Source organism: Calliopsis andreniformis, chromosome 1 (assembly GCF_051401765.1).
Source record: "Calliopsis andreniformis isolate RMS-2024a chromosome 1, iyCalAndr_principal, whole genome shotgun sequence".
NCBI lineage: Eukaryota > Metazoa > Arthropoda > Insecta > Hymenoptera > Andrenidae > Calliopsis > Calliopsis andreniformis.
Genome location: NC_135062.1, coordinates 7,729,724 through 7,751,618, shown reverse-complemented (window position 1 = coordinate 7,751,618; position 21,895 = coordinate 7,729,724). Strand labels below are relative to the sequence as shown.

Here is a 21,895-nt window from a genome sequence, read left to right as displayed (position 1 = left end):
TTCTTTTAATTTTAATTTGTTTTTATTGGATAATTGTGGAGAAGGTCTTGCTATTTATCATTTCAGGTGATTGAGTAATCAACGATGCTAATGTTTTTCAAGAATCTTTCAACCCTTGTTTAACATTTATTAAAAGAAAATCTAAATTAGAACTTAAAAATCGGCTTTCAGAACTCCATCTTTAAAAGTGAACAAATTTAAGCAGTACTTTATTTGAAAATAGATAAAGAATCACAGGTGACAAATCATAAAATTAAAAGAAGGAATAGATCATGGTTATTAATAAATAAAAGCACAATCATCGGTCGATATAATTGCATTTAATTCGCTTACAAAACAATACTGATTCGAGATAGATTCCATTCTTTCGTACATGCAAATATTGAAATACTGCGTTCTGTTTAAATAAATAGAGAATCTTGGTACAAGTCAATCCCTAGAATAGGAATCACTGTGGAGGAAGAAATAACGCATGAAAGGTGCAACGAACCCTAACCAGTAATACAATTACTAGTAAAAGACCATTTAGTTTCCAATATTTTATTACTGTTATAGAATATAGAATATAGAATAATATAAAAAACTCTAAATAAAAATGTTCAGTTTCCCTCTGTCTTCATTCTTATTTCTCAATTGTGTCATCTGCCAACTGAACACGTCATTCTATTAATTTATATTTTAGTAATATAATCCACATAAATAATAATATTCTGACACCGTTCATAAAAATGAAATCTGTTTTAAATTTAGTAGCTAACCAAATTTAATAACCAAGCGAAAAGTAATTAAAATTATAAATAAAAGTCTGCATATGGAAACACCAATAAGGTCTTACTTTCTTCAGTAATCATTTCGTTCGTCAGAGAATTATTCAAAATTCTGTGACACAAATGTTTAGATTCTCGTCACGAACGTTGCTACCTTTCACATTTTATTTCCTCGGTTGCCAACCCTTGCATACCGATCCTATGGCCGATTAGTCGACTAATCCGCGGGAGTAATTAACTCTGTTCACACGTGAATAGCAACGGCGGCTCGATTCTACACCCCAGCTATCGTTTTTCGCACAAGCTTATCGTATATGACACTGATTACACGGTTACGTGAAAACATAGTGACACACAGTGGGAACGTGGAACGACCAACACGTGTACACAATTTGGATATTTCATACATTTATATGCGATCGACTGACGACAGGTGGCAAACAATACTTGTCACCTGTCGATAAATACACGAGAATACTTGTCACGCGTCGTATACAGCTCGTCTAAATGAATCGTATGGTTCGAACGCATTAATTAATACCAGGTAATTAAGCCTTTGTCTCTGCATTGTATTCGTGTTTCGCGTTGTTTGGCTTCATAAAGGAAGTTAGACGCGCTTGGATTGAAATGAAATTTTGCAGGATGTTTTTCGAATGTACGTTTTTCAAATCTAGGTAACCTTATTTTTCTGTGATTGAGTTTTGTCGCTTTTTAAAATTCTGTCAAGAAACTGAAATACGATATGGTAATTTTTGTTTCTCGTATTGCTCTGACTGTACGGTGACTTCTGGTTTAAGTTTGAGGATATATTTCAAGTGAATGTAAAGAAATTAGTGAAGGACTACTTGAAATATTAAATATATTAAAGTCTAATAAAATTAAGTATTATAAAAAATACCTTTTTTGAATTTTACTATTCGGGAAAGTAGATGAAAAAATGAATGCAGAAATTAGATAAAAGTCTTGTAATATGAGAAAGAATTTTGACAAATTTCTGACTCAAATATATTAAAATTAATATTGAAAGTATTTTGTCAGTTATTGTCATTTTCTACGAATATAAACGAAAATAATTATCTCCGCCAGGTACAGGTTTATTAACATATCCAACGTAAATAATTAAACATATAAAATATTTTAATTCGAAATAATTTTCACTTTACTTCGAAATAATTTTGGAAAAATCCAGTTCAATTCAAATTGGAAACATTTTATTTCAAACTTGCTATTTATATCTTCACGAGAAAACATTTTCCCTGCAATTATATCGTGAATTTAGTACACATAATCACTTCTTAACATTAATGTTACAATTCGCTGCTATTACTCCTATTGCCAGTATATGATAACAAATTATGTCTGACTGAAATTATTGTTCTTCGCATCTAACCCTTTTAAATTTTAAAATGCACACTTTTGTAGGACACATCGAACATCGTAAAATGAAGCAATTGTTTTCTTCATTGCAAACACTGTTTGCAATGTTAAATATAACAATTTCAATGAAAGGCAATATTCGACACGTGAGCTAACAGTACCCTCGGTTGCTTAGCATACTATTGGAAGTACTAGCGCCGCAACAATGCGATGATAAAATATAAACAAACATCATATAAAGCTTTCAGACGCTTCTTAATATTATACAACACCAACAACTGTTAAAGCTTGGTAAATACAGCAGTCAAGTGTAAATAATATACATAATTAAATTATGGTATGAATACAGGGCGGAACTATTCGAATTATTTCATATTCGAACATTTTATGAATATGTGGTACTGTGAATTCTCCTCGAATATGCTACTTGATATTGTTATTAATAAACTGAAGTATGTTAGTACTATATGATAAATATTTCCAACAATGAAAGTTTTAAGACAATATCTAAGAATCACTCCATTTACTTTAAAACTGGAACTGTGAATAATATTTACAGACTTTGTTTGACACATATTAATACATTGGTTTATTGTTAATAACAAAATCAAAGTATTGGGTAAATATGTAACTTGAGACATGAAAAGTAATGAGAAATATAGATTGTGAGAGAAAATAGTTATTTACTTTTTAATATCTGCAGTACATACCTAAGTATATGAGTTCAATATTTAAATAATATTTAACGAGTATTCATTTTGAAGAATTCATGTACTCAAATGTTCGAACACAAAAGAAATTCGAGAAATAGTTCCAGCCCCAGTGAAACACTCGAATGTATTAGGCCTGTTTTACACTTGCAATTTTATTGCTCTCGTTCGCGAACGAAATCAATCGAGATTCGACCGATCGGTACGTCCAATTGTCGACAATTCGCTTATTATTTTCCTGTAAACGGTCTCGCATGCCGCACTAATTGTTTCTCTTCTTTAAATGCATTCATACCGAACAATTCCAAATTTGTTTAATTATCGAACAGCATTGATTGGTCATTTAAACATTCATGTGTACGAAACACTAACATAGATGCGTCGAATATTAAATATCGAGTAATTTTTAATAACATATCGTATCGATAGAATTACATTACAATATCTCAATGAAACTGGCTATAATTTCGTCTTAATCTTCTTAAATTTACATGAAAACGAGATCTACAAATCGTCGTCGGATCTCTGCGCTCGTGCAAAACCTTAGAAACCCTTGAGAGGTGGGGGATTGATATTTGCCTAACAAAATATTCCAAAATCGACACCCAGCAAATTAGTACCTTCATTTTGTAAATTAGTTTTTCGCCTTGGCGGGTGCACTTGCATGTAAACGTATTAGAAAACTAAATTTGCACATTGTTCTGCCATACTTATGTGTGTTAAAACGGAATATGTCAAAACTAATTACAGAAAGTTTGTTCAAAACCCAAGTAAAATTTTATAATTTATTCATTTTATTTCATTATAGATACAGTATTTGTGCCCTCATGAAATGACTACTACTTTTGCTTTGTTTATTTTAAAAAATTATATTTTTAAAATTTTCTACCTTTTTTGAATCACTTTTTCAACAATTTTTCACTGTATGTACTTACACAAATTTATTTTGAGTATTATTACTCATGAATACAACAATGCAATCAGAGAGAGAAAATTGTTCTTAATAGATAATCAGTCGAAATATTTAAATTGCTTTGTAAATTAATACAAAACAAGAATACTCTTGTTAAAGAAATAAATGTGAAGCATTGTACTAAATAATATTAGTATTAACTCCTTATAGTAATATAGTTGAGTAACTAATATTACTATAAGCCATAATGAATAGTTTTAATATGCAACTGAATAATTTAAGAATCTCTTAAAGGTTCAATAACATGTTATCGTAATATCCTCGCTACAAACTGTTTGATAACTCTTCACGGTCATAAGTGCAGGGTAGTTAATAAACATACATAAATCCCTTGGGAAGGTGACAGTTCGCTCAATCGGTGTTCCAACATCAAAGGGAATGTATGTCAGGGAACATTTAGTTTATAAATGGATTTAAACAGCGCGGACAACGTTTAATACTCTGTAATCTTTTTCATACATATTTATTCATCGGAACAAGTGTAAGTAAATATATTTTAAAAAATACTTTGAGTGTAACCCTTTGAATACAGTGAAAAAAAATATTCTAATATGATGTAAGGCAAGAAAATACGCACTACCCTCGTTATTTGATCACTAAATGGGTCCGTTCATAAACAGTTAACAAGGGTGATGAATTATCTATTAATTAACAAGGGATTATATCTCGAATTTTCAAAAATCTACATTCTTCATCCAAATATTTTTTGTTGTACATATACATATATCTAAATTTATGTATATTAAAATTTGTCTTATAACCATCTAATTAAGACAGTCAAGAGTAACCATCGTAGATTAGGCTTCATTTTCAGTTTTGGAACATTCTTATAGTAACCAGTTGCATCCAACAAGTTTCCTCTTTCCTCAACATTTTGTTTCAAAGCGTGCAAATTTAGCTGTTTCCGAAGATGCTCCCACGCAAGCGACCCAAAATCGTGTGACACACTTACGTAATCAACACAATATTCTTCTCTTAGTACGATATGAGTACAGGTTCTCATCTTTGTCATCCCTTTAGCCAGGCACCTTAAATTTAAGCTTGGTTCGATGTTCGCGTTGACTGAAATTTGTGCGGCCAAACACATTCTTAAAAATCCTCGATTAAAGAAATCACGTATAAAAACTCGGTAGACAAATATTACGGCGTCATTTTCGTTCGTGCTTGGTTTTGATTGAAACGTTTGAACTGGTCATAATGACGTTTGCATTTGAGGCACATATTTTCACCCATGATTTAACACATTGTTCACGACAAAACTGATTACACAAATGAATCAACAATTAGTTATTACAATCCAAGTGGGACATTTTTCGTAAAAAGCAGATGTCATTACATCGAAACGTGTGTATGTACAGTACTTCCTCGTTATAAATTTATTATTAATAGCTTGGTCAAAATGTTTCGCGGAATTTTTGCGTCGAGATGTTAATTATTTTAGATGGTAGCTAATTTTAAAAAATCATGAATAATATATCTAATCTCTTTTATTCCTAATGTCACCATACTTCACTATACCTATTCTGGAATTATTTAAAAGAAATAAGGTTCTCTTTCACACGCTGTCTCGTGTGTATTTCACAAGACAAAAATGGATTACTGGAATACGACTTCAACTCGAAAAAGTGTCTCTCGTTACAAGCTTATTGGTAATGGGTCGTGAGCCTATAACCAGAAACCACTGTACATACATATACAAAAAATTACCCAAATTATAGCCATCGTTTTCACACTTTTCGAATTTCTCGAAATTGAGCAAAATTCACGATACCAAACAATGTGTTAATTTCAGGACGAAACATTTATTCCAATGTATCTGCATTTTCAAATTTATCGGTTTCACAAGAGCATCCTAGTCACGTTACCCCTCCAACGATCGATCTTCTTGATCGTTTCTCGCCCTTCCATTGGGAGATCTGCCCTTTCATCGTTTAAACCCAGCTGAACTATCAACTAAACTATGTTTCACAGTAATAATCACTTGTACGAGCATCGCGACGTACATCGCGATATAAAAATAGACCTCTTCGACTCGTCTCCATAAATAGTCATCTGAAAACTAGCGCAGTGGTTCACTATCATAGTACCTAGATTTCGCGTTTATCGTCTAATCCCTCTCTGCCCATGCTCTTGCCTCTTTAAACTAACGACAAACATTTCATGCGCGACACGAGTAGTTTTTAACAGAGGAAACTTGAGATTGAAGTATTTAATTGCAATTTTTTAACAGTGGATACCTGAATATCTCTTTGGGGCATTTACTATTTCGTGTCAGCAAGTATTATTCAAAATCGAGGAATATGCACGTCAGGAAAATATTAGACTATTTCTCTAGCCTTTATGTATGTACACAATTTTTTTCTTCACGACGATGGTATGTCTTCAGGAACCATGGAAAAACGAAATATGTGAATTTTGACCTTCCATAAAAGAAACTCTATCTTTTATCGAACCCTCAGGTATCCAGACGTTCAAAATTCGTATGAAGTGCATCAAAATATAAGTAAAATATTAGTGAACATCGGCATAAAATACTAAAAATATGAATCTTAAAGAAATCGCGTATTATTGTCGAAAATAATTTCCTTAAAAATTCTGAAGTAACCAAAGACTTGTTTTGCTTCCTTGATAAAGCAGGCTTATACAAATTTAAATTTTTCACAAGTTTACTTTGATGAATTTTAAACATGTCGAACATACTTTTTGTAATAAAAATAATCGAGAAGGGACTAGAACCTTAATGAGCATAGTTTGCTTAAACTCTTTTCGCAGTTTATTCTTTCTTTTCTTTTCGTTTCTCTCTACCAACCAAAAGAAGCAAAAAACACTGACGATAACTTCCAGCAGTTTCTCTGGTCGATAAAACGATCACGCTTCTCTACGAACCTGTTGCGTCTCAAGTTCCGTTAAAAATACTACTTACGGTAGTTACAACCTAATTACAGGATAAAAAAGCCGCTTTCGGCGATCATGTTTGACTGAGGAAACTGTTGTTCTTGGTGATCAGACCAGCGCTGCTCTCTGACATCGGTATCACCGCTGATTTCTCGCCCTTTGGTAATTTTGGGTGGGATTTTATGTTCGGCTTCAGTCCTTTCAGGAAATTCTGAAAATTGATAAATTATAGCATTTAAAATCATTCGATAACCATAGGAACGATACTAAATTGGAATCGAGAAATTTTGAAATCAAATCGATTCTACTTTTTTAAATCTAGAGTAAAACTGATGAAATTAATAATCAGGTAATTCACTAGAAAGCTTGGGATTTTTATTAACACACAAGATTCATAATTTTTAAAATAACTAAATTGTGTGACTGAAAAATTTTCAGTTTTTGTAGTCTTTGAAAATTGAAATATTTCATATTTATTAGCCTTCTCGGGAATTTGAAAAATTCCAGGAGAAAAGGCTCAAAAATGTTGACTAATATTTTCTAAATTATTGTCTGAGCTTTGAATCTACTGAAATGTTTATTACGTAATATACTGAAATTATAATCACTAAAAATATAGTCTAATATCGTAAGTTAAGCATTTAAAAGCTATATCAATGTTTATGCAAAAGAAGATTTTAAATAAACTTTAATGTGTTTGTCTCTACACATATTTCTTAAGATTAAAATAATAAAATAAATATATCTATTTTGGAGTTTAAAAAATGTTACACTATAACTTTAGATGCAGCTTATTTTACAGCTATAGTGAGAGCCTTCATTAAATCTAACAGAATCTATTCTATTCTCAGGGAATCTAACTATTCTCAGCGTTAGAGTAGTAAATAACTAAATTATGTATGTATTTAAGTATGATTGTTATAAGGTTAACAGCTTAAAGGGCGATGCGTTTCATCATAGTGGATAAGCGTATTACCTCTTTGATTGATCCTGGAGTCACGATAACGTAATAGAGTGCATAGGCTGGTATCCAGACCATAGATGACAAACTGAGACAGACGCCCACAATTTCTGCCCATGTTGGATACTCGTAGCTGCTTCCATATTTTAGAGGCTTATACTGAACGCATTGGAATACGAAGATAAACTGTAAATGAAAGAAATAGTTTTTTATTAATCCTACAAAAGTATAAAACAGATTGTTATCTTAATTTTGTGGTGATCAAAAATTTATTAATTATGTGAAATTTTGCTGTATTAGGCTATTGTAGGCAATTGTCTTACAATAATAATTATTATTATGCATAATGACTTTAACTTATTAATAAATCCTAGATAATCTAGAGGACAGTTTTATTTTACAGAGGAATTAGACAGATTATTGTATATCTGTAATTTTTACTTGAATTACTATTTTAATGTTCAAGTAATAAGTATTATTAAAAACAATCATAAAATTAAGTTCATTTTAGAGCACAATGCATATATATATTTTAAATATTAAAGTATACGAGATATCTTTCTCAGTTGAATTTAAAAAAGAACAGAAAAGCGGATATTAAAATAACTATGTAAATATATGTATAAAAAGATTAATATCTACCTATAAATCATTCAACTTTTTATTCTTTCGTTATATCTAATTAATATTTAAAAAAGGAATATTTCGTCCTAATCGCGAAATTCGTCCTCTATAATCTATAATATGCATAAATATTAACATATATCTTTATAGTCTACTATAAAAATATATTATCAACCAAATACACAAAATTTCTAAAAAATGTCAATTCAGAATACCTATTGGAAAGCTCAGTATTAACCCCATTTTCAGCGGGGAACAGATTTAATCGAACCCTATTTACACTTTCTAAAAAAAGCCATTATCCACAATGAAGCACATCGATCATGATCGAAGCGGACGTGGAAGTTCGCACCAAGACGTAGAACGATCGGTGGAATTGCTGCGTGATGTTGAGCACTCAACATGAAATAACGATGCTATCATGCTTGATCGATCACGTCGCTCACTGTACCAGGCGGCTTTCACGTTTAATTATTAACGCAAGCTCGATACTCACGGCCATGATCACTGGCGCGAACACCACCCAGCAGATGTACCAAAACTTGTTCAATCGTATGCCCATCATTTGGTGGATGCAGTCGCAGAACTTCTTTGCCCCGAAGATCCATGATATCGCGATCGTTTGGAAGAAACAGACCCAGAGAATGGACATGCCGCTTGCGGAATAGAAATCCATTAACTGGAATATGTAAACTCCACCCTGAAATAGAAACAATAAATTTTGATCTTCAAGGTTTTTATTGCTTGGAAGTATCTTGTAATTAGGTATATTTTTTGGTGAACTGAACATTTTTCAAAATTAGTCATATAAAATAGAAGTGTAAAAATTCTATTCCACTTTACAAACTACTGATATAGTTGTACAAGTAACTGTATATCAGACTAGGTATTGTGTGTTAGAAACTATAGAAATGACAATTTTATTAGGATATGTATGAAAAGTTTCCCTAAAATTAATTCTTTTAATTTGGTATTATATTGAAAAATAAATTTAAATAGTATCGTTATTTTATTAACGTTTTCATACTAACGTTCGTCACCATGGGCAATCCAAGCATGAACATGATAAGGCAAATAATGATCGTGAACTTTTTCCTGTGCGGGCGAAGAAGGTCAGGCCAATTGTCAACGACGCCTGTGATGAAGGATTCCACTATGCAGAATTCACTGTCGATTCCAAGTATCTGTCACAGACAACAACAAAATTTTGATAAAGCAGAGGGAAAATAATGCAGAGTAAAATATTACTTTTAATACTCTTTGTTGAGACTCTACTAACTATATATTATAAATAAAATTCAATCGATAATTACAAATAGATATTAATCTCAAATGAAGCGACAAGTACACTCGTGTGTCTGAGTTAATTATATCTTACGAGCAGCATAACGAAGAAGATGATGGCCCACACTGGAGCACCTGGAAGCTTCAGCACCACCTCAGGATACGTCAGAAACACGAGGCCTGGTCCACTCTTGACCACTTCAGACACTTCGGTGCCTTGTTCCACGGCAATGTGACCCAAGATAGAAAAGGTCACGCAGCCAGCCAGGAGACACGTTAGCGTATTCACAATGCAAGTGATTAGCGCGTCTCTGCAAGGCAAAATTTAAAACATGTAAAACTGAACCTTAATTATGAATGCATAGAAAAATAATGCTTTAAATGAAATCGTAATTTATTATTCGTTGTAGAATTCAGGAAGTAGAAACTTTGATAAAGAAATTAGTTATTAATGAAAAATTGATAAACATTATTAAAGGCCTCGTTAGTTCGTGTTGTAATCGATTGAAATGTCAACTTTCTCATTAAGATAAAATAATGGTTATTAAGAGTTCCATGCTTTTGAATAATGACTACTATGTATTTCAGAATATCTTCATGCACAGCTAATGAATCCACGTGTCGAGTTCTATACGTAATTGCACTCACAATTAGACGATTATTTTTTACACTGCGTGTTGCACGTCATATTTGAATAACGATTTCAAAAAAACGGTACAGAACGTAACTAACGAGATAGATTTCAATTTCAAAACTGAAAGTGTGTCTAAATCCTGAAACTCTAACTGTAAAAATATAAAGCTTTCTTGCTCATAAAGAAATGAAATTAAAAATACTAATAATAAGTCTAGGAACGTACAGTTGGTTGGATTTTTCAGTAATTTGTGATATATATTCCAATTATCTAAAATTTTTATATAGAATAAATGTATAGTTTCATTTTGTAATTATATGTGACAGCCATTTCATTACAGAAACATGCATTCGCAGTAGATTGTATATAAACGTTGCAATTGCATCAACTTCAACCTTTTGCATTCATAACGACATTATCTCCACCAGTTTTCCCAAATCATAAACTCTAATGACATTTTATTCGTTTGAATGTACCCAAAAGCTATCATAAATATAATTTAAAATATTTTACTAACGTTCAAATGTTAACGGAGAAATCGGATATTCTACAGTAGCTTAACATTCGATTATCCATTTTCGTAATGTAAGTATTGAATTATTAAGACAATTATTCTCCCATGCAACATTATCAATGCAGACGGATGTTGCTTATTCTTTATATAGAATAGGACCTCGATTAATTAATTCGATAACTTAGCAGCATACCTTAAAATTAATTATCTTTACCATGGCATTATCATGATTCTAGTCAACATTGAGGTCCTACTGTATTCCCATCGTTCGTACATTGAAAAACTAAAATTCTGAGTAACAGACCTGGTTAATCAAGGCCCTACTGCTTGTACTGAATAACAAGTCTATAAAGAGTAAAAATACTGTATCCAAGAACTCGTTGTCGTACCACAAACACAGTTCCTGTTATTGACACCAGCAATCAAAGCGAGGAGTCCAAAAATATCCTACATCAGCGCTGTCTAACCGAACAGTTGTGATCCTTTTATGACTCTCCCATTCCCCTCGCCATTATCTGAGAACCTACGCAGCACTCTAAAGACGATCACGATATGTTATCCTTTCTACTTCCATAAAAACTATTGATAACCTATATTTTAATGCATCAAAAGGACCTAGCGCAATTGTCCTCCCTCTGCACCAATTGAGGACTCCACAACTGGACAGCGCTGAATGACACAAAGACCCAGAGAAACAGTCATGCTTACTTGTAGCAATTATGGTGGAACTTATTGTACGACCCCAAAGCAGGCAGAGCCCCGGTGCCGATACTGTAAGCGAAGAAAATTTGCGTGGCGCCGTCGATCCATGGTCCAGGCGCGAGCAACTCCTCCCATCTCGGCGTGACGTAGTAAAGCAAACCGTTGCTGGCGCCGTCCAACGTCACCGCTCTTCCCAAAAGAATGAAAAGCACCACGTAGGGGAACAAGGCTGAAAACCAGATGATCTTACCGCTCTGATGCAGACCACGCCGGATGATAAAGTAAACGAGCAGCCAGCCGACAATCAGACAACCCAACAGCTCCCATTGCATCCCACCGATGCTTTCGATACCGGAGGTGATCCCGAGAACTCGTCGTCTAAAATTTCGAAGGTATCACGGGATTATCGGGAATTGCATGCTCCTGACGAGGTGGATACTTCTCCCTCGACAACGATCTCGGTCGCGCGCGAAGCTTTTTGTCGCGGGGTTCCTTTTTAAGGGAGCACTCGACGCTTCTCGCTATGAGTAGGGAATCGATCGGGTTTAAAGGATCGCTTATTGAATGTTTCGTGTACGTTTCATTGTGCAAATAATCTGCGGAGGTGTGAACGCTCTGGAGAGCATTGTAAGTTGATCTTTCTTCTTTTAAAGGGTGAGGTACCTGATGTACTTTACATATCTCGTGAGAAGCTCCATGGAAAGCATTGCTCCTAATGCTTTCCAGGGGATTTCTCAGGGGACCCGATTAGTACTTGTGTTCAATATCTTCTGCATTATGTATCGTATGGAAATCTTATTTTGTTGTATGTCATAAGGTGGTTCAGGGTCCTACGTGAAGGGTGAATGGAAAATGTAGAATAAATCTTTTTGATTTCGTGTTCTTTTTTTGGTTAGTTGAAGTGGAATTTTGAGCAAGTATGTGTGTATCAAAATACAGAGTTCCTGGCTAGGAATATTTCCTTTTTTAGTTCTAGGGTGCCTAACATTTTGTATATATATACGTATATAAGTTTTGGTGCATATTTATTCGCTTCAAATTCACATTTAATTTTATCGAAAACAGAGCACGAAAGATAAAAGTTGTATTGCATATTTTTGATTCAATATTTCATATAGAATTGCTATCCCTTTGTTTGAATCACCAATTTTGAAGTAACACTGTATAAATGTTTTAAAGGAAACCAGATTTTTGTAAATAGAAGCGTTTTAGAGAACTGATAATCAACTTCTTTTAAATGTTTTATCATAGTTCTTGTGGTGTAACTCGAGAAAAGTATTGACATCTGAGTAAACCTATATCTTTAAGAAAATTGTACAGAAACCAGGCAAAATATCTTGGTAGTTACTAAGTTTCAGTCAATAATATTTTCAAATTTTTAATATCATTTTTAATATCGCTATCGTTATTTCGAGTCTACAGAAATTGAACTTGGAAAAAATAGTGAATTTTCAAATTTTAATACGCATTTCTCCTTCCGTTCCTGTCAAATTTCTAAATATGTAACTTTTGAACTACTTACTCCCAATATTCTTCAACAGGCGTAGTATGATGGAAGGTAGCATTATGGAAGGTAGCATTATTGGTAGCATTAGTGGTGGAATTTATATGCTTTAAACTACTATTGTAAATCAAGTGATCAATTTCGTCAGACCCATCGTAGCAGTCATCGGTGTTCCACCAATTGCCTGTAAAACCATAAAAACATTATTCAGTAGGGAATTCTAGATGATAGAGTTTACAAACTGCAGAGACTTTTAATTATTTTACTGACCACAACCCCTCCAAGGTACTTCTGGTATATGAACAAAGGTGCTTATGAGGTAGAACAGTGTCCAAGCTATAATGATACAATAGTACACGTCCAGGAAGAACACTATTGTCATAGTAGCATATCCAACACCTAAAAGATATCGCAAAGATACAATGAGTGTCACGATGTAATAAATATTATTTTAAGAATTAAAATTTAATAATTATATTTATATAATATGTATTCCAATGGAGCTCTTGAATAATTAAAGTCGTCTTGTTAACTCCAAAGTTAATGATTTCAGCGAAGCCTAGTTTAGATGAATGTTAAGTGGTTGAATAAGTCACATGATGCGCTACCAAATTTTTTTAATGCTAAAGACCATCTTTAATTGTTTAAATGGACAGTTAGAAATACTATTGAAACAAGTTATTATCAAAATTATAAAAAGTATTATGATCTTCAAATAATTTTTCAAATCAATGAACATGTTGAAGTCCAATTACCAAGTGTAACGATGCAATAAATCTTCTGTCTGTTATTAGCGTCAGTTTATCATATTTTATTAATATAACTTAAATTTGTTGAAAAGTTATTCATGGGTCACATATAATATGATTCAATTTATTTTAATACCATGCATAACATTTTTATGCAAATGGTAGTGAGATTACACATGTTATTTGTTAAATAAACATAAAAATACCTTGCAACAGAGGACACAATTGTCCCACGAGTGTCATCCCTCCTGCACCAAGGTATTGTCCAATAGCCACTTCTTGAAAGAAGATCGGGATTCCACAGAACACCATAGCGATGCCATAAGTAATCAGGAATGCACCTGCGGTTGCCAATATTTGCAATCACAACGTTTGACCGTGAAAGATTCATTGAATACAGAAACTGATGTATGATAATCAAATACGCATCGCGTGAATGGTTTTAATCAATCGACGCAGGATGTGCTGCAGCCTGAATATTTGATGTTATCGGCAAAAATGATTTGTCCTTGCTTATGAAACAAGTTGTCATGGACAGTATGTGATACGTTCAATAGTAGATTGCTCCATTTTGCTGTCTGGCTAATTCGGGAAGGACGAAACTGACTGCATTTAAATTCTGTCGAAGTCTCGAATGGTGCTCTTTAATTAAACTCGATAAATAAGATTTCTTTAGGAATTTGTGAAATGTTTAAAATAAGTTTTAATGCAAAATGAAACGGGGTCAGAAGTTCAAGGAAGTAGCTATTCAATCTTTTGAAATGTCATTATTTATGAAGTATTGTGCAACATAGGAGGAGAAAATAAGCAAAATATTGGTCTGTGTTTTCGAATTATATCAGTAATTATTAAAATTGATTGATGTATCCACAGAGCAGTGAGTTATATTTAAAGAATGAAGTGTAAAAATTATTAAAAAATTGTTAATAAAGGCGAACTTTAGATCAATAAAGAAGTAAAATATAATCCAGAGCTATATGAACTAACTGACATATATTAGAAGAATACACAATTTAAGCTGCAATTAAACATAACATTCTTTAGTTATGCATAATGAATCTTGACTACATCAGCGACACTAATGTTCAGAATAAATTAATGCAGTCATATTTTAAAATAAAGATAAAAATCAGAACTCTTAAAACAACAAAAATCAAATTGCAAATATATACACGCGTCAGCACAAATCTTCACCATGTGAAATAAAACACTTTCTCATTGTAAACTCGTTACTAGCCCTTCAGTTCTTTAAATTATCGTTTAACTAGACCCAAACATTCTTTAATAAAACCCTCGTATCTTTTATCTACTCGCTTGAACCAACTCGCGAGCTTCCAACAAATAGATGTGCTTCAATCTATTAAAAATTTGCGATAACCAGCGAACTTACCACCGCCGTTTTTGTAACACAAATAAGGGAAACGCCAGACGTTGCCCAGCCCCACCGACACGCTGATGCAAGAAAACAGGAAGTCCAGTTTGTTGTCCCATCCGCCTCGCTCAGCATCTTCCTCTCTGTTCCCAACTTCCGTCACTCTGCCCTGTGGCGAGGACACCCTCATCTTGGGGACAGCACGGGAGGACTCCCTTCTCTTGTCCCCCGTGACTGACTTGGCCTTGAACTCGATGAAGGTTTGCTCTGGATCGACTTGATCCTTCTCCTCTCCCCAGTAGTACATTTTCTCAGGCATGTCGCCTAAAATCACGAAACAGTTATGCATCATCGATAATGGCTCCAATTTGCCGAACAGGAATTTCCGTGACCTTAGGCATTTAACGAACTGCCCTAATTCGAGGTAATCGATTTATAATCGCTGCGCAATGGCAGTTATGTAAAAGTGTCCTGCACGAGTAGGAGGATACTTGTTTAGGTCAGACACGCGAATAAGCAGAAATGTGTACATGTATAGAAGATAATAATAAGGTTGGTGGTTAAAAATTGTGGCGTATAGTGTCTGCTAGAGGGGAATCGAGGTTACTGAAATGCACCTTTGTTTGAATTATTATTGGAGTAAAATGTTTTATTCGTTTTATGAACGTGTAATGTGGGTTCTGAAATATTCGTGTTGAATTTCTACATATATCACAATTATATTAGAGAGATTAGAATTTAAAGTAGTAGGTTGTGTCATTTCAAAATATAATAGTAGTTACAGCAGAAACTCGTGCAACCAAGTCTCAATATGCAGAACAATTCAGGCTTGAACTATAATTTTGTAGTCCCCTATAAAATAAAATTTTGCTATTTTTTATAAAGTAGTGATCTGACATTAATTACTATTAATTACTATTAATAGTCTACCACAAAGTAATAAAATTAACCATTGGGTGGGTGTTTCAGGTGTGAGTCTCATGTTAAACTGGTTAATCGAAGTTCTACTGTATTTTTTAATACCTTCCACTTTCATGCTGTGCTCATTAAAAATTCTACTACAGTAATTCGAACTTCGAATAAAATTATTTTTTATTTAATATAATTGTATAATTTCGTTTCCCAACAATGCCTAATATTGATATTCATGAAAGTAAAGGCATGAGAACACGCCAAGTGTGATCCCAGTAGAGGAGCTCAATGACTGTTCGTCCACTCGTCCATGCAAATTCATTTATTTGTATTTCCTCCATGGAGAAGCGAAAAAATGAAGTTGACTGCGTTTTTTAACCGCGGCAGCAAAATGGTATATTGTGTGTATCTACTTGTATCATTTATTTGGAATTTATCTAATGAAAATTCCAGTGAATAGACTTCATTTTATTACTCTTAATTTAAAGCAGAAAATATAATAAAAAAGCTACTACTATTTCACTATTGTTAGATTGATTAAAAAGCATTGTCGGATTTTTCCAGTGTGTGCATTGTTTAATTAGGTAACAAATATACTTTTCAACAAAAATTATACTTTTCAAATTAATTGTTTATTGAAGAATACGATAAGATTCTTTACTCATCATTCTAACTGAAAATTTCATTAGTTTGTGTAAGATACTTGTTGGCTCTCTTCAAAAGAAAAATGTCCCTGAACTTGCATCGCTTGACCTCTCAACCCCTCGGTCTCAGGCATTAATCATTCCTTCCCTCGTTAACATACAAGCAACGTGAGTCGCATGTTAATTATCGTACTTCCAATAACAGTTTACCAGCTTCGTTGCGTAATCTGTGGAAATCGATTTTAACACTTTAGCAAATGAACAAAGTAGAACGTTAAGTTAACTGCGTCGTTTTCTAGAAATTCCAGATAAGGGTTGTAAAGCACTTCGAGTAGAGGAACTAAAATCGATATTTTTATAGCTGTACGTTTAAATGACTAGATGTCATGCATTTTATATCACGTAGCTTCTTAAGAATCGTAAATTATACGGGAAAATGAATAAAAAATCGTGCTGGTGATGTTTTATTAACTTTTTTCTTGTTTTGTGTTCCAGAGGTGACATGGAGTGCCTCGAGATCTCATTAGAACTGTGCGCCTTGTCAGCGTCCCAAAGTATGAAATAGTGAGTACTATTGTATCATCTACCTATTTATTAGTATTCAAACGTGAAGTATAGCTAAGGTATTTGAAACTTACATATTTGCTTATAAATGATTCATATTTCTGTTGTGTTGTGATTATTTAAAATATTTCAAGATTTTAAGAACTTTATTTTTTAGGCTTCTTTCTAATATAAAACAGGCTTAATTTAATATAATGTCAATAGTAAGTGATCCACTAGAAACAGAGATCTATCAGATCAGTGTTACAAAAAGACAAACTTTTTAAAAAATTGAATGGCTTGAAGAGCTAGAGAGAAATTAGAAAAAAAAACATTTAACGCAAAACAGTCTTATTAGAATTCATTGAGAGATTTTTATTTTTTAAATTCATGAGTTCCCAAGGTTTTATTTAAACAATTAATAGTTCTTTTAAATCTATGTATCTATAATGAAAATTATATTCTCAAAAAAATGTATGAAATTAAAATTTTTAGGAATATTACTTATTTTCATAATTTTGAAAAGAGTAGTAATTCAGCATAACGTATCGTTATGTCAAGTTGCCCCTCGAATCTCTCTAGCATTCCTGAATTTTATTTCTGCGATACACGTTAAATTTTGTTGCCTATCATGATGAGCGCGTTATCTGTTGAGTGCATGTTTTCATTGATTATCGATTTTTAATTTCCAACTTAGAGAAACCTCTCATTTAAAATTCACTCTTCAAAATTAGCTTTGACATTTAATGTAATAATGTTGATTTTAAATATTCCATTGACCTTCGCCATACTGAACGAAAGCTCGTACGCAAGCAACCAAGTTGATTACCGATAAGCCGATCAGGCGTCACGCGATCGTGTGCTCAACAACCGCGTACAACGTTTACAAATTACTTTTCCAATAAACTTTCAATCCGCTTCCGCGTTAGTGTCACGTTTCCCTGTGACCTCTGTCCAGGGCGAAATTCTACGTCGCATTCGCAGAAACGCTAGGAATATGAATCATTCGAAATGAAGCGGACGTTCAAGTATCGAGATTCGCCCAATAAGCTGATAGTGAGGCAAGGATAATAATACTGTGGGGAAATTCGTGTTCGCGAGAGAGGTTAAAGTTCATTATTTCCATATGCCGTGCACCTACGATAAAAATACTGTCTAATCAACATGAAGTTCTTGGTTGACATTGTTGCGCCTGGTCGTTGGTTACAACGTTTAAAAAAGTAAGAATTTCGTAAACTTTGCAATGTTTGAAGAATTAAAACAAAAGTTCGGGAAAAATTAAAATTTAGTAAACGAACTTGAGAATTATGTAAATAATAAACTATATTGACTGTAATCTTTTAAATGTATACTGATACACATTGATGACTCTATAAAGAAGGACAAGGATATCATCACATCTTTCTATTAGTTAGTTTATATTAATGAAGGCATTTATAAAGTCATATTCATAGAATAGATTTTCTACTACTGAAAATTATGTTTCAGTCCTAGATCATATTGATACTGTCTAACTTTAAAGTCAGCTTAGTTAAAGTAAAGCTTAACAAAGATATTAATCGAATTCCCAGGTCTCGCGCGTCGCTTATTGAAAATAAAAATGTGTGACATAGTTTATAATCAAATACAATGAGACTAACATTTCGGAAAGATCCCATTGTATTACATTTATTCAAAGTAGTTATTAATTAATTTTTCAGTGTGTTCTCGATAAGAGTATTCTAGGAAAGAGAGACAAACAATGATTTAACTTAATAGCATTCCTTCGTGCACCCTACCACGCTTCTGTTTAGAAGAATTTTTCTAAATAATTTTCCAATAATTGTAAAATACCTATACGTTTACTATCTAACGTAGAAACCACAAATTTTCTAATGATATAATCTTTAGTTCCGTTTATACAATGTTGTTGAAGATGACAATTTTCTGTTTTTAAAGAGTTAATAGGCTAATCAAATTTCTCAAGAGTAGGTATTAACACGACACTCGAGTTTCGAATTTGGCCTTAAATCAACCAATCAAGGTTTAACTACACACACAGTACTTTCAACTTCATGACCTACCAAAAGCACACATTCGTTACATCATACCCTCATTCTCCAAACTTATACGCAGTCTTGCTTCCTCTACTCCCTACCACTCGCCACAATACCCCACAGAAGGGCCGAGGTCAATCGAACAGGGAGAACCCTAAACACCAGCAAAAATCGTGACCCCAAACTCTGCCCTACAATCCACCACAACGACATCTTACATCAGGCGAAGTCGAAGGTCCTTAAAACCGCTTCGACGATAAATTTCCATACAGTTTTTTCGCCAGATCTAACACAGCCGAGGAACCGGTTTCTGTTGAATGAAAAGTCCCCTTTCAGCGCAGCGCTCCTTCCCGCGTAACGCGTTCAGCCCTTATTATTGTCGGGTCAACTCAGGGGTGGAGAAAGCGAGACTAAGCAAGAGGATGCACGTGTCGGCGATTCGTCTGTACACGTGTGTGCCCATCCAGGCGGACGATTGTGTGCGTGGACCTCTTGTGCGTGAGGCATCAGACGCAGAGATCCACGCACGCGTGTGTGTACGTGCACACACGCGCGACTGTGCGCGCGCGCCGTTGCTCCTACTTGTATACAAACACTCGTGCGCGCGCTACGGATGCTGAACGCAAAATCAATAACAAGGTTTCTGTCACGTTACGACGTACACGTGGACGGGCGTTTGATCGCGAAAACTCCGCAGTGAGCTTCCTCTTTTCTCTGTGAATGACGAAAGGGAGTAGATTGCCCTAGCTACCGATCTGATACGAGACTTTGATAAGATAGTTCCCCAGCATCTCGGGCAGAGAGAAGATTCTCCTGGCTTTTGACCCCGATAAAAGCTCCACTGAGGATTCGTTATATCTGTTCTACTACAGTGAAAGAGAAAATGAGGAGAATAGGTTGATGGACTAGGCCCTTGAGGCACTTTACTATAAACATTAAATTTCTGTATATTGATGAGGAATACGTTTAAATTTTGGTATATGGTGCTTAAGCACCCGAATGTTACTCAAAATTCGTGCTGTGTTTCTAAAGTAGACTAAGAATACTCGACACGATGCTCGGCTTACCTAGTAGAAGAACGCAGTTGCAGAAATTCCTCAAGAACCACGAGATCTGCGTCGATCTCTGTGCGGTAGAATCCTCTCCAAATCGGTCGCTAGCTCAGATTCGATAGTTACTCTCTTCCTCGGTTTCCCAGCTTCCCCGCTGGACATTTACATCCTCCGAGGGAGACAGCACGACGGGGGGGATGATAGTCACGGCAGAAAACAATCACGCCCGTTTTTCGTGCCTCCGGAGATCACCAGGCTTCTCTGCTTCCACAAAACTGAGACTCCGAGGGGCGTCGTTCAGGGAACAGGTTATAAAAGCACCAGCCAAACGAACAGTCGAACTCACTTCCTGCTCTAGCGAGAGTTTATTGCCTGTCGAAGATCGTTGTGAGTGTGTGTCTCGTGTCGACCTACCCCACAAGGGATGTCGTTACAGAATAATGCTCCACTGCAAGATGGGGAGTGTTACCCCTTCGGGGCGCATGCGCTGTGGAAGCAACCCCTTCCAGGGGGTTCGGCCGAACTGGTCTTGGGGGTTGGAGGAGCCTCGGGACGCGGCTTTCGCCTTGGTGAATAATCAAAAGGGGTGACTAGAACGTCGTTGCTCAAATGATACAATCCCTGCGCGGTGACGTTTAGCAGCCCTTGGATTAGGCGCGTGTATGAAATGCTAGGCCACCGTGTTGATTCTTCATTGATCGCTTTTGATCCAACGTGAGAAGTACAGGATTAAGGAGAACTGCGAGGGATGCTTTGTTTAGGTGAATGAATTTTCCTAGAGATGGGATTCGGGATGAAGGAAATTGAAGGGTTCGCGCTGTGAAGCGGCTAAGATTGTTTTTTAATGGAAGTAAGGGATGAGGATCATTCTATAGCGATGAGGTCTATTATTTGACTATAGTAGGTGTGAACGGGTAGGAGGAAAGATAAATCGTTGTGAAAGTACGCTGATATTAACTTATTATTAATTGAAAAAGAACAGATAGGAAAGATAAATCGTTATGAAAGAGCTCAGGAAATTCTCGTTATATGTTAGAGTGATTATTAATTACAACACTATCTCCAACATTTAAGGGAATCTTTTAAGGATAGCCTTTGAGACTTGATTCTACCCGACACTAGCAATCGACTCAAGTTCAATAGAAGAGAGAATCACTTAGCCTGTATTCGATACATGTTCCTGACCGATCTCAAGCGATGACTTATAACGAGAACTTACTGTACCGATAAAGGAATATTGAGTAGTTTGAGGAATTAACCTTCTGAGGAATGGGAACTTGAACTTACTTAGAAAAAAAACGAGAAGGGGGTGATTCTACATAAAAAATAAGGCTACAAGACAGCAAAAAGAATAAGAGCGCAAGTGTACCGAAGTTCAGTTTTGGGCATTTGAGAGGAGAACAGGGAAAGTCGAATGCTTCTAGCTTATTGTCAAGACAGTCACTGGTCAGACCGAGGATATTCCCCTTACCGCATATACCCTTGAAGCACTTAATACTGTACTTCTGTACACTTGTAACCGATTATTATTCAAACTGAACTTTCTCGAAAACGAAGCACAACATTAAAAAACTTATTTTATATTTTTTACTTATTTTTTCATATGGAATCATTGGCTATCCGCTTATATCATCAGGTTTGT

The 21,895-nt window shown here is 34.6% G+C and overlaps 1 protein-coding gene across 1 annotated transcript; it reads right to left on the bottom strand.

Moving 5' to 3' along the window:
• Positions 1–301: 301 nt before the first annotated feature.
• LOC143178062 (sodium- and chloride-dependent GABA transporter 1) lies at positions 302–20,653 on the bottom strand. The gene is made up of 11 exons (XM_076376497.1): positions 20,269–20,653; positions 15,085–15,390; positions 13,901–14,035; positions 13,216–13,344; positions 12,964–13,129; positions 11,448–11,819; positions 9,686–9,902; positions 9,339–9,491; positions 8,804–9,007; positions 7,699–7,869; positions 302–6,933 (listed from the first exon to the last, which is right to left on the bottom strand). The coding sequence occupies exons 2-11, from the start codon at positions 15,383–15,385 to the stop codon at positions 6,796–6,798; spliced, it is 1,986 nt and encodes a 661-aa protein (XP_076232612.1). The 5' UTR covers positions 15,386–15,390; positions 20,269–20,653; the 3' UTR covers positions 302–6,795.
• Between the last annotated feature and the right edge of the window lie 1,242 nt (positions 20,654–21,895).